This window comes from Paramormyrops kingsleyae, chromosome 5 (assembly GCF_048594095.1).
Source record: "Paramormyrops kingsleyae isolate MSU_618 chromosome 5, PKINGS_0.4, whole genome shotgun sequence".
NCBI classification, from domain to species: Eukaryota; Metazoa; Chordata; class Actinopteri; order Osteoglossiformes; family Mormyridae; genus Paramormyrops; species Paramormyrops kingsleyae.
Genome location: NC_132801.1, coordinates 13,185,985 through 13,212,988, shown reverse-complemented (window position 1 = coordinate 13,212,988; position 27,004 = coordinate 13,185,985). Strand labels below are relative to the sequence as shown.

The 27,004-nt window shown below is 46.0% G+C and overlaps 2 protein-coding genes across 5 annotated transcripts; both read right to left on the bottom strand.

Annotated features, from left to right (window-relative positions):
• Window positions 1-60: 60 nt before the first annotated feature.
• dcxr (dicarbonyl/L-xylulose reductase) lies at window positions 61-3,155 on the bottom strand. 2 transcript variants are annotated; one of them, XM_023820462.1, is made up of 9 exons: window positions 3,040-3,155; window positions 2,541-2,622; window positions 2,272-2,369; window positions 1,983-2,137; window positions 1,373-1,415; window positions 1,048-1,147; window positions 841-905; window positions 621-738; window positions 61-385 (listed from the first exon to the last, which is right to left on the bottom strand). In XM_023820462.1, exons 2-9 carry the CDS (start codon window positions 2,590-2,592, stop codon window positions 282-284), a joined length of 735 nt encoding a protein of 244 aa, XP_023676230.1. In that variant the 5' UTR covers window positions 2,593-2,622; window positions 3,040-3,155; the 3' UTR covers window positions 61-281. The 2 variants fall into 2 exon arrangements, with proteins under 2 accessions (XP_023676230.1, XP_023676238.1); XM_023820470.1 differs by having other exon boundaries at window positions 2,965-3,040.
• A 1,782-nt stretch (window positions 3,156-4,937) lies between these two features.
• On the bottom strand, window positions 4,938-26,971 carry LOC111848098 (SEC14-like protein 1). 3 transcript variants are annotated; one of them, XM_023819848.2, is made up of 17 exons: window positions 26,633-26,971; window positions 25,002-25,087; window positions 15,303-15,452; window positions 15,069-15,200; window positions 14,200-14,328; window positions 13,650-13,893; window positions 13,398-13,507; window positions 12,965-13,154; window positions 11,761-11,849; window positions 11,593-11,663; window positions 10,474-10,645; window positions 9,949-10,083; window positions 9,704-9,838; window positions 9,163-9,414; window positions 8,892-9,070; window positions 8,494-8,520; window positions 4,938-7,587 (listed from the first exon to the last, which is right to left on the bottom strand). In XM_023819848.2, the coding sequence occupies exons 2-17, from the start codon at window positions 25,062-25,064 to the stop codon at window positions 7,482-7,484; spliced, it is 2,184 nt and encodes a 727-aa protein (XP_023675616.2). In that variant the 5' UTR covers window positions 25,065-25,087; window positions 26,633-26,971; the 3' UTR covers window positions 4,938-7,481. The 3 variants fall into 3 exon arrangements, with proteins under 3 accessions (XP_023675616.2, XP_023675633.2, XP_023675624.2); XM_023819865.2 differs by lacking the exon at window positions 8,494-8,520 and having other exon boundaries at window positions 26,633-26,970; XM_023819856.2 differs by lacking the exons at window positions 25,002-25,087; window positions 26,633-26,971 and adding an exon at window positions 15,974-19,594.
• Between the last annotated feature and the right edge of the window lie 33 nt (window positions 26,972-27,004).

Sequence of the window (27,004 nt, the reverse complement as noted above, 5' to 3'; positions counted from 1 at the left end):
GTAATGATTCCATTGGCATTACCTAAAGTGGACGTTTTATAAAGAACGTACTTAAGTCAGTTTTGGTCTGCATATCTCTGAATTTTTTATTTTAAAATAAAAATTTGGGCTCTCTATGTCCGGTGTACATTGATGCTACAAAATCACATGATTTACTGGGGAATCATTATAATGTCAAGACAGCACAGCGGATCATCTGCCTCCTGACTTGTCTAAAGCATCGTATTTAGTCTGTGGCCAACAAGCAGTTGATTGGGGCAACAAAGGTTTGCAATTGAGCTTCAGGAGGCCAGGAATCCACCATCCACTGGCAGGATGACTCCATTGGTCATGGCGCTCTTGTCACTGAGCAGGAACAGGATGGAGTTCACCACATCTTCTACCTCTGCAGAGTGAACATACATATCATGGTGTACTAACAGGTATCCTACATTCCCACACGTCTCCTTCCTCCGAACTTCAGCAGAGTTACCAAGGGAAAATCTGTTGCCACAGTTTACAGGGTAGATGATGGGGTGCATAATGTATCTGCATACTCTCTAGGTTTCCTAGTTAGAGTTGGCGGTGACGCAAACACCAACCCCCCAATTATATCTAATGAGACTAATGTGGATCCAGACCTGCAAATTTCCCCATGGGGATGTGATCTTTCATAGCTTTCGCCTTCACTTGGTCACTCCAGCCCAGTCGTCCCATGTCAGTCATCACCACTGTGGGGTTGACTGAGTTTACTCGGATCTGCGGGGACAAATAAAATAACTTTGATGCATCTTCTGGACTATGTAATATGTTACATATTTACATAAATCAGTAACAAACATATACAGGCACAGACAGTACCTGATAAGGACCAAGCTCCAAGGACATCACTCTGGTTAGCATATCCAGAGCACCTTTGGTGGCACCTTCAGAGAAGACATGCAGAACACATTAGGCTCACCACGTTACCAAACAGCAGTGATGTGCAATTTGCCCCCTCTAATGTCTGTTTTAGGTATAACACCACTGAGGCAGGATGACACGGCAGCTCAAGCATGTCTCACTCACAGTAAAGCGCATGGTCCTTCAGAGCACGCTGGGAGGCCTGGCTGGAGACGTTCACGATGGAGCCACCAGAGCCCCTGGCCTTCATTCCCTTAGCCACGATCTGCACCAACATCATCCAGAGAGCATCACAGCATTACTTACACTCCCAACAGCACTGGCGGCAATTGGGAGTCCAGCTACCAGAAGTCAATCCTTCCAGCACAGAACTAAGTAAGAGGTTAGTGAAGGAGACCCAAGATGACATCATTCTACGTGGCTTCCAGCTTCAAAACAAATAAATGACCATCAATGACCTTCGGAATTAGGGCTATCAGCGGAGTCTCACCTGTGCAACATGCAGAGCTCCTTTCACGTTTATGTTGAACAATCTGAAATAAAAATGCAGATGTTACCCGAATGACTTGGTACCTGCATTAATTACAATAATTATCCTAAAAATTCAACTGAAAATGATTTCTCATAAAAATGATGTGACCCTTAAGAATGTGCAATACTGATACACACAAAATGGGCTATCACTGAACCAAACTTCGAAGCGGAGTCATATCGACCGATGATGTGCAATCTTGCCTGAGTACATTTAGAGGCAGCAAGAGGCATGTCAGGGTGCTAGAGATCATTGTAACAAATGCCTTGCTTTACTGGAGGATTAAAAATGATTCAGGTGAATTATCATGCAGGGAAAACCACTTTCATGGAGGACGGGGTGGCAAAACAGTGGAGTCACAAGTTAAACATTCAAAGGGAACATCAAATGTAGGCAATGCAGCCAAATTTAAATGAGTCATCAGACCCATCACCCAACAAATTTAGAAGCTGAAAAAAATGAAAAGGCACCATTCGTGCCTTTTGGTAAACTCTAAATTAATGTAAAATAAATGTCTCTAAATTAAAAACCTGCAGCAGAAACCCCCAACCCCCTTTTCAGCCTTTACCTGTCAAACTGCTCAGGAGTGACTTCTAGGAACGGCGTGAGTATCCCAACAGCTGCATTGTTTACCAGCAGGTCCACTGGTCCCAAGTCCTTCAAGGCCACATCAGTGGCATCCCAGTCTGACAGGTCCACACACACTGGCTTAATGGAGGGACACTAGGAAGGAAGCACATCAGAAAGACAGAGGTACTGCTCCCTGTGAGGAATAACAGTCTCAAATTCAGAGAGGAATACAGAGAGATTATAGCTCCAATCGGGGTACAGTAATCTCTCGGGAACGTGGTCAATACCTCAGAGACGAGACTATCTAGGTCGGCCTGGGTACGTGTAACAGCAATGACCTCAGCTCCACCACGGGCAAGCGCCAGAGCAGCAGCTCGACCGATCCCTAAAACGGCAAAAGACACTAAAGCATTTCAGTAACTTAAACATCAAGTGACTTGTCTTATGATCCATCTACACAGAAGCGCCCAAGTGACGCGTTAACCGAATGATTAGAGGAGCTTGCGCCGTGAAACTTCACGTCATGAAGATAAGGCACCGCGGCTCTCCTACCTACCTTTGCCTGCGCCCGTTACCACAGCTCGTTTGCTTTTAAATGAGATTTCCATGTTGGCGAGTTGAAAGCAAAACGTTTACATCTGCATAGAGTTAACAAAAACATTAGTAGGACATTATTAGTAGGAGAGTAAGACAAAAAAATCATGCATTTAGGTCAAAACCGACATTTCAGAGAACTAGAAAAACCAAATAACCAGGCTAGTTTTACATTTCAGTTGTTGGTATATATTTTATGTTGCTGATATATCCCTATATAATCATACTATCATATACAAATGTACGGTGACCATATTCAGCTTTGCAAAAAACAGGACACTGGGTGCAGGAGGCAAAGAGGCATCAGAGCAACGCAAATATGCACACGGGAAGTATTCTGACTGGAGATAGCAATTGTCAACATAAAGCAAAGCGAAATCCCGTACATTTTAAGAACTTTTAGGTCCCAAAAAGAGACGTATGGTCACCCTAACTAATATATTAAGGGCGAATCGTCTTACCAGCAGATCGGAATTACGCAACACGACCCGGAAATGTTCTAACAGGAATATGATATGGATAACTTTTAGTTAAACAGTTATATCGGCTGTATAATTAACTTTTCACTTTGGAGGCAGTTGGTGGTACTTAACCGCAGGAGTCCTCCGTGACTGGCTTATGTTTACATAATTCATAATACAAACATAAAAGTTTCAGAGTCAGATACGGGGATATTGTCTACTGCGAAATGATCACTGATACTTCAAGTCTTCACATTTATTAAGCAAATTTCATTTTTATGTATAACGCAATTTTCCGACAGATATGGATGTGAATATCATGTTTGCACATCATCTCAGCAGCGCGAAGCTGGGAAGAATAATGGGGGGGGGCGGCACCGGTTACTATTGTAATACCTTCAGGTATTATGTGTTACATGTTATTCTGTTAAGTTTAGGTTCTGTACTTATGAGGGTGTGGTTATGGAATTGCGTGTGACGTGGGACGGGAGTTCGGGGGTGGAGAGCTGGGGTGAGCGAATTGCGTCTCGGGGATAGAGAGAGATCGGGGGTTTTGGTTTTTCGTTTGAAGTTGCTGTCTGTGGACATTTTCCACGGCCGCTTGCTGTTATTAAATCATCGTTCTGCAGTAAACTCTCTGAGATCTTGGTTCTTAAATCTGGTCATTACACTATTTTCGCTTATTGTGTCAAAATAAAAGTGCCTTGCAGATATTATGATATACGCTGTACGGACAAAAGTATTGGAACACGTTTCTTAATGATTGAATTCAGGTGTTTCAATTAGACCCATTATTGCCACAAGTGTATAAAATGAAGCCATGCTCGTTCACGGGGAACGAGTGCCTTATAGGGAAAACAGGCCCAGTCCCAGTGTCCGGACTCAGATTTCAAGGTCATTGAGGTGTGGAGTGGTTTTGCCATCTCTGGGAACCCCTCTCAGCAACCACCAGTAACTTGGAACTGCCCACGCTTTCCCCCTGGACTGCACATCGCACATGCCACTGAGATGAGTGCGCTTATAGCCTACTTAGTTTGCACTTTAACGTACTTGCAGATGCAATGATTTTGATTATCTTTATTAATGTTTTCTCAAATTGACCACTAGATTCATTTTGCAGATAAAGTTCTGTGACTGACTTTTGTAATAATGTAACCTTTTTGTTTAATGTATGCTTGTATATAATCCTCCAAGATTATCACAAATCATCAGTGTGACCGCAAACATTGAGGCTAATAGGTGCTCCCCTCTTCAGTAGGCAGCAATCCTGCTGCTGTTTGCTCACAAGCGGCAGTTGGGCCTGCATAGATATATTGAATATGAAGACTGATCTAACTTATCTAGGAAAGAGCATTGTTAGGTGTAGGCCCAGAATTAGTTCTAAAGACAGTTACTGGTGATATTCATGGTAGTGTGAAAAGGGTGTTTTGGTGCATAATTCCTGATTTATGGTAGGTAGTTAGTTGGTAGGTTTTTCTGGATTTAATATATTTGTGTATTTAACAGTTTCTGTGTGTGTTAAACCTGTTCTGTCCATGTCAAAATTCCTTTATTTATAATAGTACTAAGGTAAGTCTACGGTGTAAATGGGTTGTTTTGACAGAAGTAATACATGATAAAATCTTTGGGTTGTTGTAAAACTTTAAAATAGATCAAGAACCTAAGGCAAAGACAAAGGATCCTCCCCTTTACTATTCCAAGGGTGGTGGGGGCGCGACATGGTTAATGGTACAAGTATTTACAATATGGAGAGGAGGAGAATTAAAGCAGAAGTGTGTATGTCTACCTGACAAATATCACCACCTGGTGCATCAAACTGGGAAGAACATGTGATAGAAATGACATTGAAAGGCTGATATGTAATTGATTAATCAAAAAAAAAAAAAAAAACCTCGAACTGTTTATTCAGAATAAGTTTAATATTTTGAAAAAAAAATAATCTTTATATTAATTCAAACTTTACACAAAAAAAAATCAGAAAAAGATATGCAATATCAACAAAGCCGAGATGAAAGTGTAAACTGCAGACTAGATGAAGATATTACAAGAGGACAGAACAGACATAATAGCCCTAATCTTGAAGTGAGACAAGTACATTGGCATTAATGTCAATACAAATATCAGATCAGACCAGTAGATTCGTTATCCAGTTTCCTGCCATTGGCACAGATTGGCTCACTTAACATTTGGTGTACTTAAGAAATTGACATACATGTGTTTTACATGAAAAATTACAAATTGCTTCACAAGGTAGAGATGCTGTGTAGATGGGATGCAAAGGGGTGGGATGAGTCATTCTCCAAAATCTTTGAAATAGAGGAGGGTGGGGGGAGGGGGTAGCCACAGATCAGCACACACAATGTGCTTTCACAGCCCAAAAAGGTTGCATATGATCATGAAATTGCCCAAATGGGTCAAAAATAGGCTGTATGAAAACAGACTCTTCAAAATAAACAAAGGAGAATGATCTTTAACACCCCTGGTTCTTCTGCTCAGAAAAAGATGGCTTCTGCCATAAAAACCACTGCAGACCTTCTACATCATTCCAAACTCAGTTTTGGCCACACACCACTTAGTACAGTGATTTATACATAATTTCATAGTCAATGCCATTTTCACTGTTTAAAAAACATCTCACAAAACCATTTAAAAACAACATCTGGCTTTTGCCAGTTTGGCAAACTCCAAAGGGAGGTAAGTCCACTGAATTACACAAGCACATTTGTTTGGAATGGCTGAAGGTGATGCTTTAGCCAGGCTGGTTTGGATGGGTGGTGTTCCATCTTGTATCTGCCAATACCACCAGGGGAAAGAGCACTAGTTTCCCCACCAGAACGCTGAATGAACTCCGACATCACGCAGAACGCAGTTACCATCCATTTAAAACACAGTTGAGCACTGCTGATATTTTGTCCTTTGAAAAGTGCAGACTGAACATTCCAATAGTAGTTTGCACTGGAGGTACACGAAACTGGACTGACCTTTTCCTGAAATGCACAGTGGTTGTACGCATGTGCATGTGTGCACAAGTGTTTAGGTGTGTCAAGAATCGTTTGTTAAACACAAAGTAAAAGACATTTGCAATGTCAACCGTTCCCCTCAGTCTCCTCTTTTCGTGCGATGGGAGTGTTGCATGCTGCTAATCCTAGGAGCTCTTCAACAGGAAAAAAAAAAAACACGTGACACAAACGTTATGAATCAGCTGCAGCAGCTCAACAGATCCCTAACCTGGGACACACCTCTGAGAAAATATTCAAACAGTTTATGGTTACTTGCCCACCTCAACCCATATACAAAACTGCACACAAATTTCCAGTAACCAAAGATATTCCAACATTTTACGCTGATAAAAAAAAAAAAAAAAAGTACTTCTTTCCTATCAGCACCAAAAGGTCACTAATGGCTACCACACTACCAATGCTCTGTTCCCTATATTCCACCAAAACCGCACAGGACAGTACTGCATCACAGCACCTCCTAAATCAGGAAATGTAAACCCACCATAAATACCAGCTATCATTACTTTTCAAACATTATATTGACTGCTGGATTAAATGCATCGAACCACATCACTCATCACAAATATATGAAAATGATTTGACCTATTATTTCAGTGACTATTCCAGTAGATCAGGCTGGCTTTGATCAATAAGACAAACACAAACTAGAAGGCCACTCAAAAAGATCACAAGTTTCCTAAACTAAACCCTTCCACCTCACGTTCGTGCAGAGACACAAACACTAGCAGTATGCAATCACTGCTTCTCCACGAAGTGCTTCTGACTGCTACCTAATCAAAGTCAGCCCACAGCTTGCTCATGCCTACACATCTCTTGCGTGCTGTTACCAGCAGGCAGGAAACACCTCAGAGGACATGCTTTCAAGATCAATACCAACCTCACACACTACTGTCAATATTGCTTGTAAAAGACAACTGTCACATACACTGAATTCGACCTTCACCCATTTAAAGAAATGACGAGTCACAGCTTTGCTGGGAGGTTAATTCAAGTTTGAGTGTGTTTATGTACGTATATGTGTGTGCGCGTGCGTGCGTGCGTGTGTGTGTGTGTGCGCACAGAGCTCTGTGATCTGGCTGAACACATGTCCATCTTCCTCGTCCAGCTCTCCAGAGATGTGACACTGCACGGTCCAGCAGGACGAATGCCCAGTTAAACTCACGATCATGAGCATTCAACTGATGTGCAGATCTGCTCCCCAACTGGCTGCTGGGAAAACAAATCACCTATTGCAAAAATGGAGCCCTTTGTATCATAAATTAGTCTTTTTTTTTGCCTCAAGGGTGTATGACTTCTCCGTTGTGCGAGCATGCTTTGGCTGGACAGAGTTAGGTGGATCAGCCATGCGGAGCAGGGGGAAACATGCGGGGCTTCCGGTGTCTGATCCAGGAGCCTCCCCCGGCTCCCGGCTCTTCCGTGGCACTACCTCGAGATCATGGAGCTGGACTGCGACTGGCTGGATGCAGTGGTGGCAGCACTGAGCTGGGAGAAACCGCTGTGACTGGATTCCAGGCTAGTCATCGAGCCCCTGGGAGACGGGGAAATAAAAAACACAAAAGGAGAATAAGGAGCAGCCCCTGGGGGTACCTGAGCTCGGTGCAGAGGAAACAAAGAAAGGAAGGGAGAGGTCAGATGAAGAAGCAGTGCCAGAGGTAAAAGCACGTCCCCCATGCTCCCGCTTCTCGTTATTCACATGGGACACAAGCCTTAAAGCCGATGTCAGTCATGCCCAAGTCAAGCAAGTTCGCAGGATGCCATTTCGGAGGCGGAGCATAGTTTGAGGGCAGCTGGCTTTATAAACAAACCTAAAAGCACTGTTGTGTGCTCATCTCATGCACAAGCACAACAGCACTGATCCTGCTGGGGCCATGCCCCTATGGCCAGCGGGACAAACTATTAATGCCCTGCTTCCTGGTGAGTAGCTGCCCCATCGACCTTCTGCTTCAGCTCCCAGCACTGACCGAGACAGACGGAGACTGACAGGGAGAGATTCAGGGACGTTCAGATAGGCACTCCTTCAGAGCAGAGCGGAGTGAGGGAGGGAGAGGGGGCGCACGGAGAAGCCAGTACACCGCAACGCAACCTCCAACACACTGCAGGAACCCCTCCCCAGCTGAGGCCGCGCACGGGAACCAACACCGGGGCCACACAGCGTGTGAGCGAGATCCTTATCGGAGGAATGATCTGCAGCTACAACTAATAAAGAAATAAGCCAATCAGCTAAGTAAGTGATGCAAGGCAAAGCTCTAGCAGAGTGTGTGGAGATGTTGTGAAATAGCTCACACAAGCCGAGACAGGAAGCGAAAAAACAGGCAAAAAAATGATAAACAGGAAGGTGGCTGGGGACCCAGACTGAAGCCCAGATGCCACAGAGCAGCCCCTCGGATGACTGCTTCAAGGAAGTCAGGCTAGCTAGGAATGCAAATACACTTACAAACTCTGCACATCGCAGCAAGCATTTCTTTAGCAGGGAGAAACAAAAAGGACATATTGGGTAAGAGTGCTTCCACAGGCGGCCGGCCATACTTCACACGACACAGAGGCACGACGATGCAGGTCTTTGCTGGTACCTGAACTGTTAATCTGAGCTGATGCGCTATAACCTTGGAGTCGTGCTCCAGGTTTCAGATAAGATTACAGCACAGAACCCTTCAGTATCTCATAAGACCAAATAACACTATAAAACAAGAGGGCTGTAATAAAGTAAGGAGAGCCTAGTTTTTATGGTATATATTACACACTAGATTACTTATATTATTGACCTGGTGTAATTGGAGGACAGGACTTCGCCTGTGCAGACAGACAGACAGGCAGGGCGGGCGGGCGGCTGACCTGAAGTCCTCGGAGCCCAGCACTTCTGTGTAGTACATGACCTTGCACTTGTGGCTGGAGACCTGCAGGGTGGCCAGAACGTCGTCCACCCGCGGCAGGTTGGTGGCTGAGCAGGCCGGCATGCTGTGGAACTTCCACTGCAGGATGTAGAAGCCCGGCCAGCGCGTGATGTGGGAGCCCTGGGAGGGGCACGGACGGGCCAGGGGGTAAGTACGGAAGCCAGGAGCACACAGTGACAGGCTGAGGCCGGTGGGCGTGGCCCTGGTCTCACCTGCACGCTCTCGCCCTCCTTGCAGGTGAGTGGTGACTCCACCATGCTGTAGTCCTGGCCCAGGGTCCATGACTTGTCGATGAGCTGAACATTATTTCCCCCTGGGGACGTGATGACGTGAGCGCCGAGGGTGTCCTTCTTAGGGGGCTGTGGGGCCCTCTTGGAGTGGAAGATGTTGAAGACCACATCGCCTTTGCAGACATCAAAGTCCCATGTGATGACAGAGGCTGCGTCGATGATCTCGATCAGTAGCTGTTTGGATGATAAAACAACAGATACCTTTTAATTAATGCTTCTGTCCTACTAGCAAACTTCCACCTGATTTTAAGACGATATACATCAACAGAGGAGGACCCCATTTTACATGAACTATTTTGCCCCAGAAAAACATACCAGTAAAAACATTACACCACATGGCCACTGGGTGGCAGCATTCCACAAAACAATACATCAGAAGCACCAAACTGCATCATTCTACACAAAGTGTCGCAGAGCTGAGTTAATAGCAAAGCCAGCACCCAGCGAATGGCTGCAGGATTACCTCATGTGGGGACCCCTTGAAGACACTTGCACTTTGGTAGATGGTGTCCGTCCACAGGCGGATGTCATCATTCTCCAGTTCCTCTGCTGTCCTGTACATGGACTTGGGGACGAGGCCACCCTCTGGGATCTCGCACTGAAAAGGGGGGAGGTGAACCATAAGGCCCGTCAAATCATTTGCTTCGAAAGCCCCAGCGCAGCAACCGAATATGCTGCACCCCCCCCCCCCCCTGAGCCTGCACTCACCATGCACTCTCCTCCCAGAAAGTCTGGGATCACCTCCTTGTCTATGTAGTCTACAAGGCCTCCTGGTCCTTGGTAATCGTTGCCGGCATAGATGAGGAATTTCTTTCTAGTGTTCTCATCAATAAAGGGACTGACCTGCAAGAAAAATAAAGGTTCATGAGAAGGTAGGAGGGGTTCGGCCGTGCTGCAGGCATGCAACCGACAATGACTGTATTACACACATTCATTTTCTTCTAAATTCTCACACAGTTCAGTGGACTTGGTAACTTACCCACATTGAGGTGTGAACACAAAAACAAATTAAACTGGTTCCACGGAGTGGGGAAGGGAGAGGGAGGGGAACATAATGTCCCCTATGGCTTGGAAATATTTACTGTGACATAAACATGTATTAATGCAGGATAAACTGGTCCCTCCAGAAACCGGCACATCCACGAAGGCCAGGCGATTAGTTTCAAGGAACTGTATCTGACTGGAGAGACGTGCTCTATGGTCACGTCGCTGCTGCAGGGACTTGGGTCTCACCAGGGTCCAGAGTACGGGGAAGACTCGCGGCGCCCTCAGGATGAGCAGGCGGCCCAGCGTCTCAGGGTAGTTGGCCTCCACCACCTCGATGATGCGCAGCAGGGCCTTGACGCCCGGTCGCCACAGATGCCTCATATTGAGGCCCTCGAGGTCCACCAGACATGTCCAGCAACTATGGGAGAAGTAAAGGGGTAACATGTAACCCTGTCACATCGCGGGATCATGATAGTCAGCTGGGTTGAAACTATCAAAACGTGACGGAAAACGTGTCATGGAAAAACATTCGATGTCCTCTTTAAGGAAACATTCTGAATTGCATAGAGAGGATATTGAGCAATATTGAGTGCTTTGTTGGCACTGCTTTGGCTCTGCTGGCACAAGTACTAGCAACACCACCAACTTAGATAAAGTAGATAAAGTTCTATTTGGTTACAGTTTACTTCTGGGTAAATTTTCAACTCTTTTATAAAGAGATAAGTATTGCAATATTTGGTACCGCTTTACATTACGTGCACCTTCATAATGCTTTTATATTGCATTCATAAAACAAACAGTACATCTTCATAATGTATTCATTACATTATAACATTATACATTCATAAAACATTCATAATCATCATGCAAGTACACCTTAACATCCTAACATCCCTTAAGAGCTGTAATATACATTAATAACAAACATTATATAACAACAAACATAATTGTATAATCATGTAATGTTTGTTATTAATGTTTGTAATATTTCAATGTGAATTTTTTCCAGTACCATTAAGTTCAAGTGCACCGCTTTACATGGAACTTTCAGGCAGGCGCACAAGCCCAACCAGCCAGAAAAAGAAAGAAAAAAACACCCCCCAGCCACCTTCGTCCTCCACAATGCAGATAGCCTCACTACACGTCTCTACTGCAGCCCCCCCCTCCCGAAACTGGCTGTGAGCGGCAGGGTGATAAACGCCCGCGACAGATAGCGGCTCCTCGGTACAGACTGTGACGACGTGCGGCTCAGCAGAAATGAGGCCATGGGAAGTGATAAGACAAGCAGGCAGGAGGCTTTAATGCTCCTTCTACGGATGGAGTGCGGCGTGTCGGCGGATGAGGAGGCGCGGAAGGCAGCCCCACCTTATAGGCCTGCCGAAGACCTTGGTGTTCTCCTCGCAGCGTCTCAGGCCCTCCTCGTTGATGGAGAGCACCTAGGGAGAGACCAGAGTTACGCACGGGGTTAACGGCCGATGGGCCGATCTCCGGCAGGTCACGTGACACGAAGGCCGGGGGCTGCTTGGCACTTACGTGTCTCAGAAGAGACTCCTCCCCAAGGGCACGGACCAAGCCCTTGGTGTCCATCTGACCGAGGCGAAGGATATATAGGGGACGGCCATCTGCGGAAAAACACGTGCTGTGAAAATGCGATCTCTGCGTGTAGCAAGCCGATGTTAACGTCCATCAATCCATCTTCCATTCTGCTCACTGTGTCCACTGGCAAAGAACAGGTCTGACAGAAAGCCGTCACAAACACTGACCACACAGCCTTATCAAAAAGCTAATTTCACACAGGGCTAAACAAGCACCACATACCTTAATGCATGGCAGTGCTTAGAATGCATATGGGCTCTATTCATAGAAGTGGGTGAAGGTAACAGATAGTGTGAAAGCATGGAGCACAGGCTGTAAACTGCTCTCCCCGGGACGCCATTGGACAGCTGGTGTGTTGCCACAGATCACATGACCTGCCATATGCCCGTGAAGAGCAGCCCTGTGATCATGAAAGACCATGTAAGGCGCTGAAAGAACAGAGCGCCGACAAGGGAGGTCGCTCTCTCTAATCTGGTGGCCCTTCATGCAGGTGCCAGAAGAGAACACACCCCCTGGTATCCACCACAAAGAGGGAAACAGCGCTGGGCTCCCGGTGCAGGAGCGAGCAGGATGAGGGTCGAGCCCGGCACGAGTGATGCTGGTTTGAACGCACAATACAAAAGCAGGAAGGCCTGGACAGCAAAACTGAAAGCATAAGACGCATTACACCAGGCTTAATGCTGCATTCCATTTACCTCGGAGGTCAGAGGTCAGAGCTAGAAATGATGTTGCACCAGTCGCACCAGAGTGGTTTATCTATTCTAGCCAGGTTGCTTGTTAGGAACACCAGGAGATTGCGCACAATACCGTGGGATGCGTTTACAAATACTGCAGCAACACGTTCACAGAAAGCGACTGGACAGTTCTATGTGTACGACGAATTTAATGAGCCACAAATAAAACCGTACATAACTACAGCTTTACTTGCACTAATGGGGACATATTGAACTCTGAGGTCGGAATCGTAGAGGTTCTTCTTACTTTCCGAGTCGGAAGACTGACTTGAAGGAACATTCCAGTTGAAATTTCCAACAAGTAACACAAATTCCGACTTCCGAGTTCAAATGGAACGCAGAATGACTTCCCTGACAGCCTGGCCACAGAAGCAGGCCACTGCTGACACACGATGCCCTGATCGTACCCTTGTCGTGGTGGTGCCAGCCGCCTGTGTAGTGGTCCTGCAGCACCTGCGGGGAGTTCCAGGTCTCTAGCAGGTAGTCCACCTGGTGCAGCTTCCTCCAGGTGAGGGACTGGCACAGGATCTCGCGAGCTTTGTCCATGTTGAAGTCGCGGGCCCGCAGGAAGCGCAGGATGTGCTGGTCCTTGGGAATCTGCGGACAGAACCGGCCCATGAGCTGGGGGAAGGGTGACAGGGGGCCGAGATCGCACACAGAACAGCCTGATACCCCTTTGTTTTCCTCCTACAAGACAAAAGCATTTTGGAGAACAAACGAAAGGTGCCAGGAACCTTATCAGGTTTCATGTTCTGTTGGGACAAGGTTACCACGTTCCTGAGAGCCTACAGGGATTTCCTGTAGAGGAGAGAGGAAGGTCAGGTGGCTGTGTGAGCTCACCTTGCCCTTGTGGGTCTCCTGTAGCCACTGGCGGAGGCGAATCAGGCAGCTCTCCTGCAGGGGCGTCAGGTCTCCCAGGTATCGCTTGATGTAGTCGGCATCCAGCTTATCTGAAAACGCCCACAGCACGAGACCCTACATGTAGGTGAACTGCAGAACTCTAGGGGCAGAAGTGTAATTCTGGGACTCCCCCATCCTCAACGGCAAGTCGGGCTTCCTGACGTGGTCCTGCTGCAGGAACCATCCACTCACCGTCGGGGGTCCCGGCCAGGGGCTCAGCAGGGCTGCCCAGTGGGCTGCTACCAGTGCCCTCGCCGCTGGGGTTAGCGTCCCGAGTGCTGGAGACCGGGATGGCAATGGATGGCGTGACCGGCAGCTCGAGGCGGGCCGGAGTGCTGGAGGCCACTGGGAAGGCAGGGGCGGGGGCCCAGCGTGGAATGTGGGTCACTCCCTCTTCCTCCAGCTCCTTCATGTAGAACTCGATGATCTCTTTTCCCTGGAAGGGAAAAACATTCATTAAGTGAAGCAGAGATGGAATGTTCTGGGGGCCCATGATGTGTTTACTCTGTCTACTGGCACTGCCCTAACAGAACAGGTACAAGCCACGGCACGCCGAGAACCGAGAGGGCTCCGCAAACAAGCGGCCACGAGATTCTGTAGCGTGACTCCGTTCCGCCGCGTTCCCTCACACACTCCCCCGGGGATCAGGGAGATGAGGTTATAGTGCTTATAGTGACGGGTCCAGTGTCACACGGGGCGGGGCACGCTCGCTGAGCAGAGGGGCTGCAGCCCGCCCCCTCACCTTTTTGATGCTGCTGGCATACTGCTTCATCGCGATTTTCTCCACAGTGCTCTCAAACCCAAAGAAGGACTTGATGTCCAGGCTGGCAGACTGCTCAAAACACGTCCACTCCTCATTCTCCGGGTGAACCTGCGGACGCAGCAGAGATACCTGCATGACCGAAGTGCCCCAGGCTGTCTACGTGTAAAGCCAGCCGGCTTCGAGCAACTTAATGACACGGCAGCAGCACACACTCAAACCAACACTTAATTTGCTTAATTTGCTTGTTCTATGATGTCTAGAGAGAATATCTATAGCTTCAGTGCATGGCAGCAACCATTTCAATCTATTGCAAAACCACTTTCTTTCCTCTACAGTGGGCTGATTACTTGAATACAGGTAATATACATAAACAGAGTTGTGTATGCTCTCAGGCGGATCCATTTAATGCACATTCCAGTGCTACAGATCTGACCTGAAAAGGATGAGAGTAATGCTTTAAAATCCCCGTACAACCTATGACTGGCCTGGATTCACCCTGTTCCACAGGACAGCCCAGGAGTTTCTGACTGGAGGAAAGGCTTTGCAGAAACTGGGCCTGGGCCACAGTGATTCCATGGAGCAGGAATGCAGCACACGAGCAACTGGCTTTAATTATTGACACAAAGCCGACATACGTGGTTAAAAACCACCATTTTCATCTTAAACCAGCTGCTCAGACTGCGACTGCTGGAAGAGAGAGGTGCGAGCTGGGCGCACTGGGTGCACTGCGGAGCACTGGGCGTACTGCGGAGCACTGGGCGCACTGCGGAGCACTGGGCGCACTGCGGAGCACTGGGCGCACTGTGGAGCACTTCTCCCCGTGCCTGCATCCCTCCCCCTCCCCTCACCGAGTAGCAGCAGAGTTCGTAGATGACGACCCGATTGGAGAAGGTCTCATTGTGCGACTCGATGTGCAGCGTCCTCTCTCGGCGGTTCAGGGAATTCTTCTGAATGAAGTAGACATAATCCACGCCGGTCATCTGTAGGACAGGGGAGGATCAGCATCAGCAGATGGACAACAGGGAATTTGCGCGACATGATCGGGAAAGCAGGCCATGCCCAGTGAGTGTCCCATGCAGTACCCTCTTCAGTAGCCGGGGGGCGTCCACATCCAGCTTGCAGCGGCGCTCGATGTTGTGCGTGGCGCCGTCCTCGCTCTTGTGCTCGCTGATAACGTCACTGCCCACGAACATGGGGATGAGCGGACAGGTGGGAAATCGGCGCTCATAGGCCTAGGGGACATGGTGAGGAACCCGTCAGTACGGCTCCAGGAGGAGGAGGACTGAAATGGGTTTGACAGCTAAACAGGGCAACGGCTATGTACACTGCTCCTGAATACAGCACACACATGCAGTCACAGGCCCAGTGCTAAACCTCACATCATCCCACAGAGCGCAGGGTGAGACATGAACACTGGAGTGGCTGCCAGTCAATTACACTGCACAATGCGCACACACACGCAACGGGCAATTTTAGAGACACTTCATCTAACTGCAGGTATAGACTGCAAAACCTTAGTAAACACAGTCGAAACCATAAAAGTTATAGGTCTGCGGATATAGTACAAACCACTGAGCCACTGTACTGCCCTTCAAATACTGAATGACTGCATCAAAGGAGAGAGGAAAAAAAAAAAAGGAAAAAACACACCATATAAGCGACTTCCTTCAGAGAGTATGTGGTGTGTAGACAGTTATACAACTGGCATGGTGAAGGAGTCAGACAGGGAGTGACAAACTGAGAGATCACTCACTGCCTGGGTGTCCACGGAACGCTTTAGTGCCAATGGGTCACACCACATTGTCTGCCACGAGCACAGCAGTGGGTTCTCACCTGTTCTGCAGCTGAGAAAAGAAACCCAGGGGACCTTAAATGTGATCTTGCCAGGAGAATATTTTTTTCTGGGCCCACAGAATTCAAGGGGATTACACTTTCTGACATTAAACCATCAGCAGCAGAGGACACAGGTCTGCGTGGCCTATTAAAGCCCATGGTACTCCCCAGGCCACCAAGAAACAAGCAGCGCAAGGTCACTGTTTGGAAGGGTGTGCGACCTGAGCAGGGTCTTAGGTGAGAGATGGAGAAACGAGAAGGATAAGGATAGCGGAGCTTCACCAAGAATGGGGTTCGGTGCTGCGCTGACCCAGAAGCAACATGCCGAGAGGAGGAAGGGCAAAATGCTGCACCAGGCCACTCCCCCAGGCTGAAAACACAGTGAGGCCCCCGATGGTCTAATGCAGCAATTCAACTGGCTGGGCGCGAGGGCTGAGCATGGCGTTCTGGTGCCAGACTTCGACTGCGGCTCCAGTCAGCACAAAACATCCTTCTGACCGTGAATGCAAGCTTGTTTGTGGGAAATAAACAATGGGGGCACGTGGGAGGGACTTAGTTAAAGGTCGGAATGAAGGGCACAGAGACAGAGGATATAAAGGAGGGGAGAAAAGCAAATGAAAGATTCTCCTCATATTACTAAGGAGCTTGAGCAGGGATTTTCCAACCTGGGGTCTACAGAGCAGCTGCAAGGACTTGGCAGAAATGTCTCATAATTTGATGATATGTCGAAATGTGACAATGTGTTAGTTGTAGGAGTTCTCTAACTGAGGTCTGTCTGTGTTTAACTGAGGCTCCCTGCTCTAAGAAAGGCTGAAAATCCCTCAGCTACAGTGTATCGCACAAGCAGAGACAAGTGATAAGTAAATAAACATAAACATGGCTGCAGAGAAACCAAGATCAAAGCAGCCTAGTGTATGCACACCTTTGAAATAATACAAGTGTGGGTGATGTTCATATGAAGATCAACAATCCACCCCGAAAACAGCTTTAGGGCAGTTCAGTGGTTCACTTCCACTAGCTGAGGACAATGTAAGGTTTGAAAAGGGCGTTTCAGGCCACAAGGCAGCTAAGATGACCGACTTTACCGGCTCAGCTAGGTCCAGGATATTCACAAGTAAACCCCTCCCTTTCCTTATAGGTTGTCGACAGGAAGACAAACATTTCCAGAAAGTACTAGATATTTGATGGCGGGCAAGTGTCCCTGGATGCCCTCCAGTCTCAAGGGCCGTAGCAAACGGAAATGCTGTCAAGGCTGCAGTGCTCTCAGTTTACAACATAAGGAAACAGATACCGTGAGGACAACCAAACATCTTTACTGTATTACAAGGGAGACACAGCAGGAAACAACAGGGGAAAACCCGTATAAGGAAAAGCAACAGGGAGAGAGACCATGCAGTGTCTTGCATCAGGGTCACGAGCCCCTCGCTCCGCAGCGATCTGAGTTTCCACATGGCTTACTTTCTGCATGGTGAGACAGATATAATTGTGTTTGGAACTATTCACTATAAGAAAAGTGAACCAGCAGAGCACTGCTGCCGTACTTAGCATTAGCAAAATTCCGGTCAAGTTCAAATTCAGTGCGGAGAGCACCATGACCACATCCTGGAGCGTGCACCGAACAAGAGGACAGATCTCCCTATGGAGCCGCCCACCTGCCATATCGGTGTGTCACGTGAGATGCCTGCAGGGCCGGGGGAAGGTCAACAGCTGCTTATGAAAATTTGTTCCCAAACCCACAAGAACAGAGCTTCTGTAGCAGCCGCCTGATCTTAATGGTGTGTCTGCATGTGGACAGAACCGGCCCATGAGCCAGGGGAAGGGTATCAGGGGGCCGAGACCGCACACAAAACAGCCTGATGGGGGTGGGGGGGGGTTGAGGAAAGCCCCCTTTGTTTTCTTCCTACAAGACAAAAGCATTTTGGAGAACAAACAAAAGGTGCCAGGAACCTTATCAGGTTTCATGTTCTGTTCCCAAACCCACAAGAACAGAGCTTCCGTAGCAGCCTCCTGATCATAATGGTGTGTCTTCATGTGTCAACTGCCACCAAATACCATCAAAATGCCCAACACCCAAAACACCAGTCAGCAAAATAAACTGTGTGCAGGGTATTTTCTGGTTCTGCATGAAGCACTTATGAACAAAAGAGGTTTAACTCGTCGAACTGCACAAGAAACCCACCCATACAAGGTCTTTCAAAGACACTTAAAAAAACTGAATGAAACAGGCAGCATGTGGTTTTGCTGGCTTTAAATGACCATTTCATGCTGAGCTACCCTGACATTACACTTAGCAGGGTCCCATACACTCTCCCCATTAGTCAAACACATGCTGCACAGCCCTCAAACCGATTCATGAGTCATGCTCAACGTGCTACCAACTGTTGAAAGCTCTGGGTCTGTCCGCCAGGACTATGAGCAGCTATACTCTGCAGGTGGTTGAGACCGCGGTGCTGTCATGTGACTGCATTTACATGGCCATTCTACTCACCCTGCTTCTTCTCACAGGACATATTGACAAGTGATCAATAAGTCATTATTGCCGCATTAAAACGTAAAGCAGCAAAAGCCCCATCAATGAGGGACTCATGCACAATGCAGGACCGCTACCACCTTCCCGTTTACGCAATTCGCCTGCAATGATGGTAATAACTAGGAAGGTCAATCTATCTTGCGGCATTTTCAAGCAGAAAATGTACAAAACAGGGTAGAGCTACTAATAAAGGGCTTAGCAACGAGCTGCTCATATGCTGAAACCTGACAAGACAAGATGGGCATTTGATTTCCCTGCAATTCACTTTCAGGGGCTTTAGCACAGATTGGCTCAGCAGTGGCTAGGAAAACATATTTCAGTGCACCCTCTCCGAACACGCGGAGCGATGCTATTTTCACACTGTACTTCCTGAACACAGTTCAGGAAAATGATTCAAAGAACGGGCTGCACAACTGCACAGCACAGCAGAGGACAAAATGTGTGCCATCTGCTTCAAAACAGTGGCCCTTTGACCAGTCAGATCTTGTAGCCACTGCAGAAAAATGACAGACCGCAACGGAGAAAGAACAAGCACTGGGTTTATGCATAGAAAGAAAGGTTTCAATCAAGGGAGCTATAATGACTAAATGGTGAGCAGAACACTCACAGCATTGAGAATGTGCAATGCGCGTGTTTGTGTGTGTATGTGTGCATGTTGTGATATGCAGCCTTCAGTGGTCAGTTCCACACCAGAGAGTTTAGGAATGCTAGAGCTCATGAGGAAATTAAAAAGGGACCAATACCGCAGGTTCACGGCAGCGCCAAAAGCCCCAGGCTAGCCAGGAGCACTGAACTGCATGAGCGAGTGTAACCAGGAGCTGGGGCTGGTGAGCCAGTGATACAGTGCCAGTTTCGGGAACAGAGAGCGGAAGCGAAAACGGGAGGGAAGCAGCTCTCGCAGTGCGGTGCGTGCGTCATTACGGCAGACACACAGAGCTTCTCCGGTGCCGTTTGGAACTACTGGTCTCACAACGCTGTGCATTCTCCGTTTCTCAGAACCTGGTTACAGAAGCTGAGAGACCCCACACCACAGTGAAGGCGGGGTCTCCATTCGCCAGCTGAAGGGGTTCGCGGCAGTTTAGGGGGATTCAGTGTCAGAAAGGCAATGATGAGGTGACATTTCTATCCTATACTGATCATTATGGCTGAGACAAACGCTGCCTGTGCTCAGCTGGGGTGGGACCCAAAGGAGCTGATAAACAGCTCAGAATTCCAGCAATGGGCAGAACTCTGTTCCCGGTAACATCCTGGGGGAGCCAGAAGTGACAGAGATTTGCCGCTACGGCGGTGCAGTAGAAGCCTTACAATCGATCTCTCTGTGACACGCGTCACTGCATGAGACAGCAGGAGATAAGTGGTGCTGGGCGCTGCAGAGTGCAGGATTTCATGGGGGGAGCACTATTCATGGACAACATGGGGAACCATACGGGGAAGAGAACTGCAAGTGATAAAACGCAATTCCTCATTTTCTAGCAGGAATTTTACGAAAGCAAACTTCAAGAAAAAAAAATGGCAACCCTGAGAACGTCAATTCTATACGTCATTTTCTAGGTAGTGTAATAACAGCCTCTGGGTATTATTTTGTCAATCAAGAGAGAAAAATCTAATTTCTACAGCCCATCGAAAATTTCAAATTTGATTCAGCTGTTGTTGTTTACCGATGATTCACATACAAATGAGGCATTTCCATTTCACCGCAACTTTTGCATGTTTGTCAGGGGCAGAGGCTTTAGCTATAAGTTTAACAGAAACAATGTCTTTGTGGAAACTAGACTAACAGTCACCCTCTCACAGAATACACCCTGGAGGAGACTGACTCATATGGTCACTTGAAAAACTTATATCTGGACTGCGGTAGAAAACTGAACAACAAATTGCACAAATAACTTTTTCGCTGCGCACAGGTAGCTATGATACAGAAAAATATTTGGGAGAATATGCAATACACACAGGGAATCCTTCACCATCATTCATAAAATCGGACATACAAACCTTGAGGTAATGCAAGTGTCAGCTTTCACTGCAAAACAAATCATTGGTCTTAAAAGTGCTTCTTCATTTTGTGGTAGCTGCTACTTTATTAGGCTCAAGATACTGACACTGCAGTTTATGTACCACTGTAATCCAACTGAAAATGTCTGCCTGCCAAGATCAACCCCCCCATGCTGAGGTCCACAAACATAAGTCCCCCCACACACAATGCATCACTGGTTCAAGATATTAACCTGTCATGGAAAACCCTCAACACAGCACAAGGTTTTGCCAGAATGCAGAATGCTTTTCATTCAGACGTAGAGGTTAACCGGTACAAGAGATCATGTTGGCATGCTGTCCGAAAACAAGCAGCATGTTTGAATCCTCACCTCAAACACTAAGAACCCTATGAATACACCAAGAGGCTGCATATAGAGTATAAAAAATAGGTTTCAGTTATTCATCTATTCTTAAGTCCCAGGTGCAATTGGTATTTATCTCTACATAAAGTCAGTTTAGCTGGATGCATTCGCTTCTCCACAATAGCAGGAAAGGAATTTTAATTGGCTGCTTATTTCCAACTCAGCCCCACCCCCATCCATTTGTTTTTACGCAGAAGCAACAAGAAGTCAGCAAATACCTAATCCAGGAAAGACGCCCTTTCTGGCCAGAGCGGTCGACACGCAATGGAACACCTGACACGCCAATGCGGATGCAGTGGGTAACATCCCCTCTTGGCCTGGATACAGAGGGCATCACGCCCTTAACACAGTAGATAATTTCAATTTAAAAAATTACAGTCTTGCCATTTTTTTAGCCTTACCCACAAAAAAGTTTACACATGTCCTGTCTCTCAGAAAATTACTGCAAATGTTTTCTTTTGTAGATTCATTTGATCCAAGTTTATTGGTTTCAGTCTTTGTCTTTGGGGGGTAGGAATCAGAAGCCTGAAATAACAATGACTGGGACACATACCTCTACTCCCCTGAGGGATCCTTTTATAAGCACTGCAACCAAAGTTGCCTTAGAAAAGCAACAGTTTTATCGGTTCAATTTCCTGTTATTCCCATTTATCTGGAATCAGAGGCAACAGATTACAGTAAAACCACCGGCGGGAGCTATTGTCATATTCCCTCCCCAATGCCCTGCAGGGATTCTGGGGGAAAAACAGAACAAGTACAACCCAATAGGAAAATGCAGAAACTAAGTGCTGTTTAATGCGTTCAACAATTTACTGCCAGACAAAGTCCTTAACTGAACAATACAACACGATGCAGCACAGACTGCATATTTAAAACTTAATGGATTTTGCAATATACCGAAACCAGCAAAAGCAAAGCAGATGTAAAAACTTGTCTCAGAAACCTACCCTATTTCACACCTTAACATCTTGAAAATCTGACCATGGAAAAATGTCAAACCGGGTATGACATAACTGCTCAAACCCACAGAAGACTTGTCATTAGTCACAAAAAGTCTGAGTCACCAAAGAAATACATAAGGTGAGACCACATCATACAGCCATGAGAACTGCTGCAATGTTGGGCATGGCATTTACAGGATAGGATGATGTTCCACTTGTTGTGGCTAAGGCTACACTCTTTAAAAGTCACTACAGTGCCTTCCTATTAACAGCCACACTACTAGCTACCCCGACGAATAAAACTAATCTTATTTCATTCGCTAACGACCATTTTATATGCCTGCTGATCTGTCAAGACATAAAATATTGCCTCTACCTTAAGAATAAAAAAACTATCGCAAACATAAGTGGGCCTATCAATGTTTTAAGTCTGTTTCGAAAGCTAACAGCATTTGCTATTGTTCCTAAATAAAACCGATCACTTAAGTTTCTTGTAAACATCAGTATTGAAAACATACGAGATTTCCACCAGCCATTTCAAAGCTAGTAGGAAGCTTTGGAGCAAGCTTAAACCTAGAATAATTCCAATGCCTAGCTTGGAAATCTGGAAAAAATAAATGAAGAAAGATAAATTACGAAAACAAACATACAAGGACACCCACACACACCTGTACTCATATCATTGTGGGGACTGTCCATTCATTTCAATAGGCAAAACCTTAATCCCAACAATGACAACCTGAACCCCCACCCAGCCCTAACCTTAACCATAAGTAACCCTTGTGGGAAACGTAAAAATGGTCCCCACATCAAAATAACAGGCTTTTAATCACATTGCGGGGACACTTGGTCCCCACAATGTAATGTATATCTGGAACACACACACACACACACACACACACTACTGTTATGCCAGCAAAGAAGGATCACTGATAAGAAATAGTCTCTAGGTTGCAGGGTGATGGCTGTGTTTACTGGACATGCCAATGTCTAATCAAACTTCAGCACTTACTGAAAGTATCTGTGCCTCTCCTCTGCAGCACTTACGTCACTTGCTCTCAGACACGTTCTCTGATAGTTATGCAGACTAGGTCTGCTTCCATTAACAAGCCACCTTCCCATGATTTCGCACCAAACGGCTTCCAAAAGGATGCGGTCACATTTATTTTTAGATTAATGACCTAGTCCATATGTACACCCAGTTCTCAACACATTGCTTCCTTATGTTTATGGCTAAGGATACATTTTTAAAAACTGCATTTTTAAACACTAATTTTGCTGCTTGGAAAAATACATTTCACAGCACGCATTTTAAAAATTATGGACAGCTGTGAAGCAAAGAGGGATGAGACTGACCAGCACGATGCATTCCCAGTGCCAACACACAACTGACTTAATACTTTTCAATTCTGCCTTCGTAGCAGTAACAGAAGCGATATTTCCATAACAGCTAAACTATTGTTCTCTTACAGCAGCAACACAATAAGGTCTTTTACAGACATTCATCAGGCTTCATAAAGAGAAGGCAAGCAGAATACAGAGCATCTTGCAAGAAAAAGTCCATTTTTTCCTCATGGTGAGACTACAGAATATTTATTAGCCCAAAAATGGCTTTAGGTGTGAAATTTTCATCTCACCAATCATAAAATACACAGACACTAGTGTTAATATAGGAAGAGCTGGGGCTGCAAATTAACAGGAGAGAGCCACAAGCCAGAGAGCCACATTGAGAAACTCAGTCATGCAGCTATAACCCTGCATCTATGATTTCTCAATGTCAGCCAACATGCAACAAAACTTCCACAAACCATTTACCTTACTTTGCACAATCAGCAGACATGGCACTAGTAAGGGTGGAGTAAGTTTCATAAGAATTCCTTTCCACTTGTTTCTTGCTGCTCAAATTGTCATCTCTCTACAAAGGCTGCTCCCCAACCCTCCCCAATGCTCCGCAATGCTCCCCATTGTGCATGATCTAACCTGAAGAATGATTTTTCCTACACCACAATAAAAACATATCAATAAGCCACTTAGAACAATCAAATTGTCTGAAGAGCTATTTTGTAAATACTTAAATACGCAAACCTGTCAGACTGGATTTTTTTATCAACATAGCAGAGATACCAGAAATGACTTTACTTCCACCAGTGGAGATCTGAAAAAGAATCCCATACAAAAAAAAAAAACTATAGAAGGAAAAACTATTTGATTCACAAAAGTTCTTGTAAAAACAACCTAAAAGCATATTTCATGCATATTTATCATATTGTACTAATTGGTACCACATATAGTAAATGCTATGGTTCATGCTAGCTTCTAGGCAATTCAGGTAAATCAATGACGGAGAAAACATGACTGCCAATCTGCCATAGTAGGAGAAAAGCTAACTTATATAAAAGAGTTTTTGAAATCAACTTCCGCAGTGAGTACTTGCAAACGTTGCCTATGGCTTGAGCTATGCCGCGTTTCTTCTGCTTTTGGTGAGCTTGTGTTTAGAGCCTTCACACAGCAACTACCAGTAAACTGCAGTAGCCTCCCTCAGCTACAGATTCTTCAGTGCACCAAAAGGGATAAGAGATAAGCATCTGCTGCAATACCCCCCACGCTCTGCTCCGAAAACCCTTACCCACACATCGGCCGCATGCCGCCAGGAATGATGGCTATTAAAAGCCCTGACCCAACTGCTCAAGCATTTTAAATAACAAATGGAGCCTCCAGATGAGCACCAAAGGACGTGTAACAACATAACAACCCATCACATTGCCCGTTTTTTTTGTTTTATTCCAAAGGATCAGAGGAGAGTATGCAGCCATTCCAGCATTGATGACTGGTAATTGACTAATACAGCAGTGTGATTTCACATGTGTATAAAAACCTATTAAAGCCACAAAATTAAATATGGCTGTGGGTGCCTGCATTTTTGGTACAGGGATGTGAGACTGCTTGTGATCTCAAAGATTTATTTGCAAGAATAACATTTTGCACTCTGCTATATCATGTCACATTTGCTTGTCATCACCAACCAGATAAATCATTCACACACAAAACAGAAGACAGCAAGGTGAAAGGCAAGATACTCACCGCCATCACAAGTTCAAAGGGTTGCTTATAAACCCGAACAGGAGATTGGTACTTTTGCACCATTGTGGCAGTCTTTCCGACGGTGCCTAGAAATTCAAAACACACTGGGTTACCGCTTGTATAAAGATCATCCAAAATAATGTAAATCAATTTTGGTGCAAGTATTTCACAGCAGATCCCCAGTTGCCATTCACTGCGATGCTGCCATGATGAAGTGGACAGTCTATTCCACGTGGGGGGATGGGAGAGGAGGCAAACTGCCGTACCACTGCTGGGTACATACGGATAGATAGACCGCAGGTAGCCGCGAGCTGGCAAGCACGGGACCCGTCTGCGGTGAGATACTGCCAAAGGGTGTCATTTTACGCGATGGGTCACTAACCACACCTCATGAGTTTACTACCCCATCTTTCACATTAATGGATATGGATGCGAGGAAAGGACTGAGAAGGGGCTAACAAAACCCAATCCTTTTTGAAATACTCCAGATAATCTGCATCAAAAAGCCCCACACTAAATGAATTTTAATCAAATCAATCGACTGCGTTTCATTTTATTATCATAAATACCTAGACAAGCTTAAGCCTGTAAGTGGAATTAGACCTAATTTTCAGCACCTCATAAAAAAAGCCGATGTCGGGAAATGTGTTACTGGCGATTGTCCTTACTGTAGGCGAGTGGTACACAAGAAATCCTGACCTCGGTTAAGTCATAAATGTCATAAGACCTTTTCTGACATGTGGTTTTGGTGAGATTTTAAAACAAAACCGATCCTTCAATCAGACTGAAAACCATCTCAGCATATGCGGAAAACGGGGGAGCGCTGCGTGCGTTTACATTCAGCATACTTCACAAAAACTGAACGATCAAAGATAAAAATTTAAAAAAAACTTATTTATGAAACGGACGACTCCCATCACTGGATACAGAAATCGTTTGGAGTAAAACGTGGGAGTAAATAAAACAGAGTTTAATTAATGGCAATGAAGGCACTTTCGATATGGGTGTAGTATACGGTGAACTGATCAAATGAGATTTGGAAACATGTCATTCCACAAAAATGTAGAATGGATCCTGTCATTCCACAAAAGTATAACGTGTCAGACACAAAAATACAAGTCACACTCTTGCATATTTCACATCTGATAAAACGGTATGTCGGCAGACAGATTTTATGTCGTCATCCAAGGCATAATCACAGCCCTAATTCGTATAATTAAATGCATATCCGAAATTAATTACAAGGCCATTTCTAAGGCACATATTACAATAATAAGATTTACGATTGACTACTTACTACGAGGGCCAGTATACGTTTCTTTAACTTAACATGAAATTACTACATTTTACCGGACAGACCTCCCGGTGTCCGCATTGCTGGCCAATTACCATGTTTAGTTCATCTATAAAATCGACACCGTATTCCACACAAACACACAGTCGCTGCTAATAACGGACGCTTCGATCAGTCAGTTTAGCAGTGAAGTGGCAGCTAACTAGCTAGCTGGCTAGCGATCGCCGGCGATGAACCGCCGGGGGGTTTAATTTACTGGGGAGGTCGGGGGAGAAAGCGGCGAAACTGGCGAAAGGTTTGGCCCGACGAACATACCGCTGATGGCTGGCTTACTCACCTCTCGACAGAACGTTAATTTAATGCCGGTTCCGGCCGCTGAAGCTCCTTTTTTCCCCAGTTACTAGGTCCACTTTGGTTATCCCCGATACATGCTGCTCGCTCGCCGGGTGTCACACACAACCTCGGGCCCGGTAGCTAAAGCTCCCTCTAATTCGACATGTTACACGACTCCCCGTTTAAAAATACATTTATAACAAACTGGAAGCAAAAACGGATGTTTTAAGACCGGTCACCGACTACCTATAAGCAACTAAACAAGCTCCTTCCTCCATCCCACTGAGGAATAATAATAATGTTCGGATGTTTGGCGAGTTTCCGTTTTTTTTTTTTTTTTTTAAAGAGGGCGGAGCTGCAGCAAATACGGACGCGT

Coding starts and splice junctions, on each gene's coding strand:
- dcxr (XM_023820462.1), bottom strand. CDS start 2,592: ATGGAAATCTCATTTAAAAGCAAACGAGCTGTGGTAACGGGCGCAGGC. Junction 2,138..2,271: donor TAGATAGTCTCGTCTCTGAG/GTATTGACCACG, acceptor CTTCCTTCCTAG/TGTCCCTCCATTAAGCCAGT. Junction 906..1,047: donor GAAGGACCATGCGCTTTACT/GTGAGTGAGACA, acceptor TCTTCTCTGAAG/GTGCCACCAAAGGTGCTCTG.
- LOC111848098 (XM_023819848.2), bottom strand. CDS start 25,064: ATGGTGCAAAAGTACCAATCTCCTGTTCGGGTTTATAAGCAACCCTTT. Junction 13,508..13,649: donor CCTGGCCGGGACCCCCGACG/GTGAGTGGATGG, acceptor GGGCGTTTTCAG/ATAAGCTGGATGCCGACTAC. Junction 11,664..11,760: donor AGGAGTCTCTTCTGAGACAC/GTAAGTGCCAAG, acceptor GTCTCTCCCTAG/GTGCTCTCCATCAACGAGGA.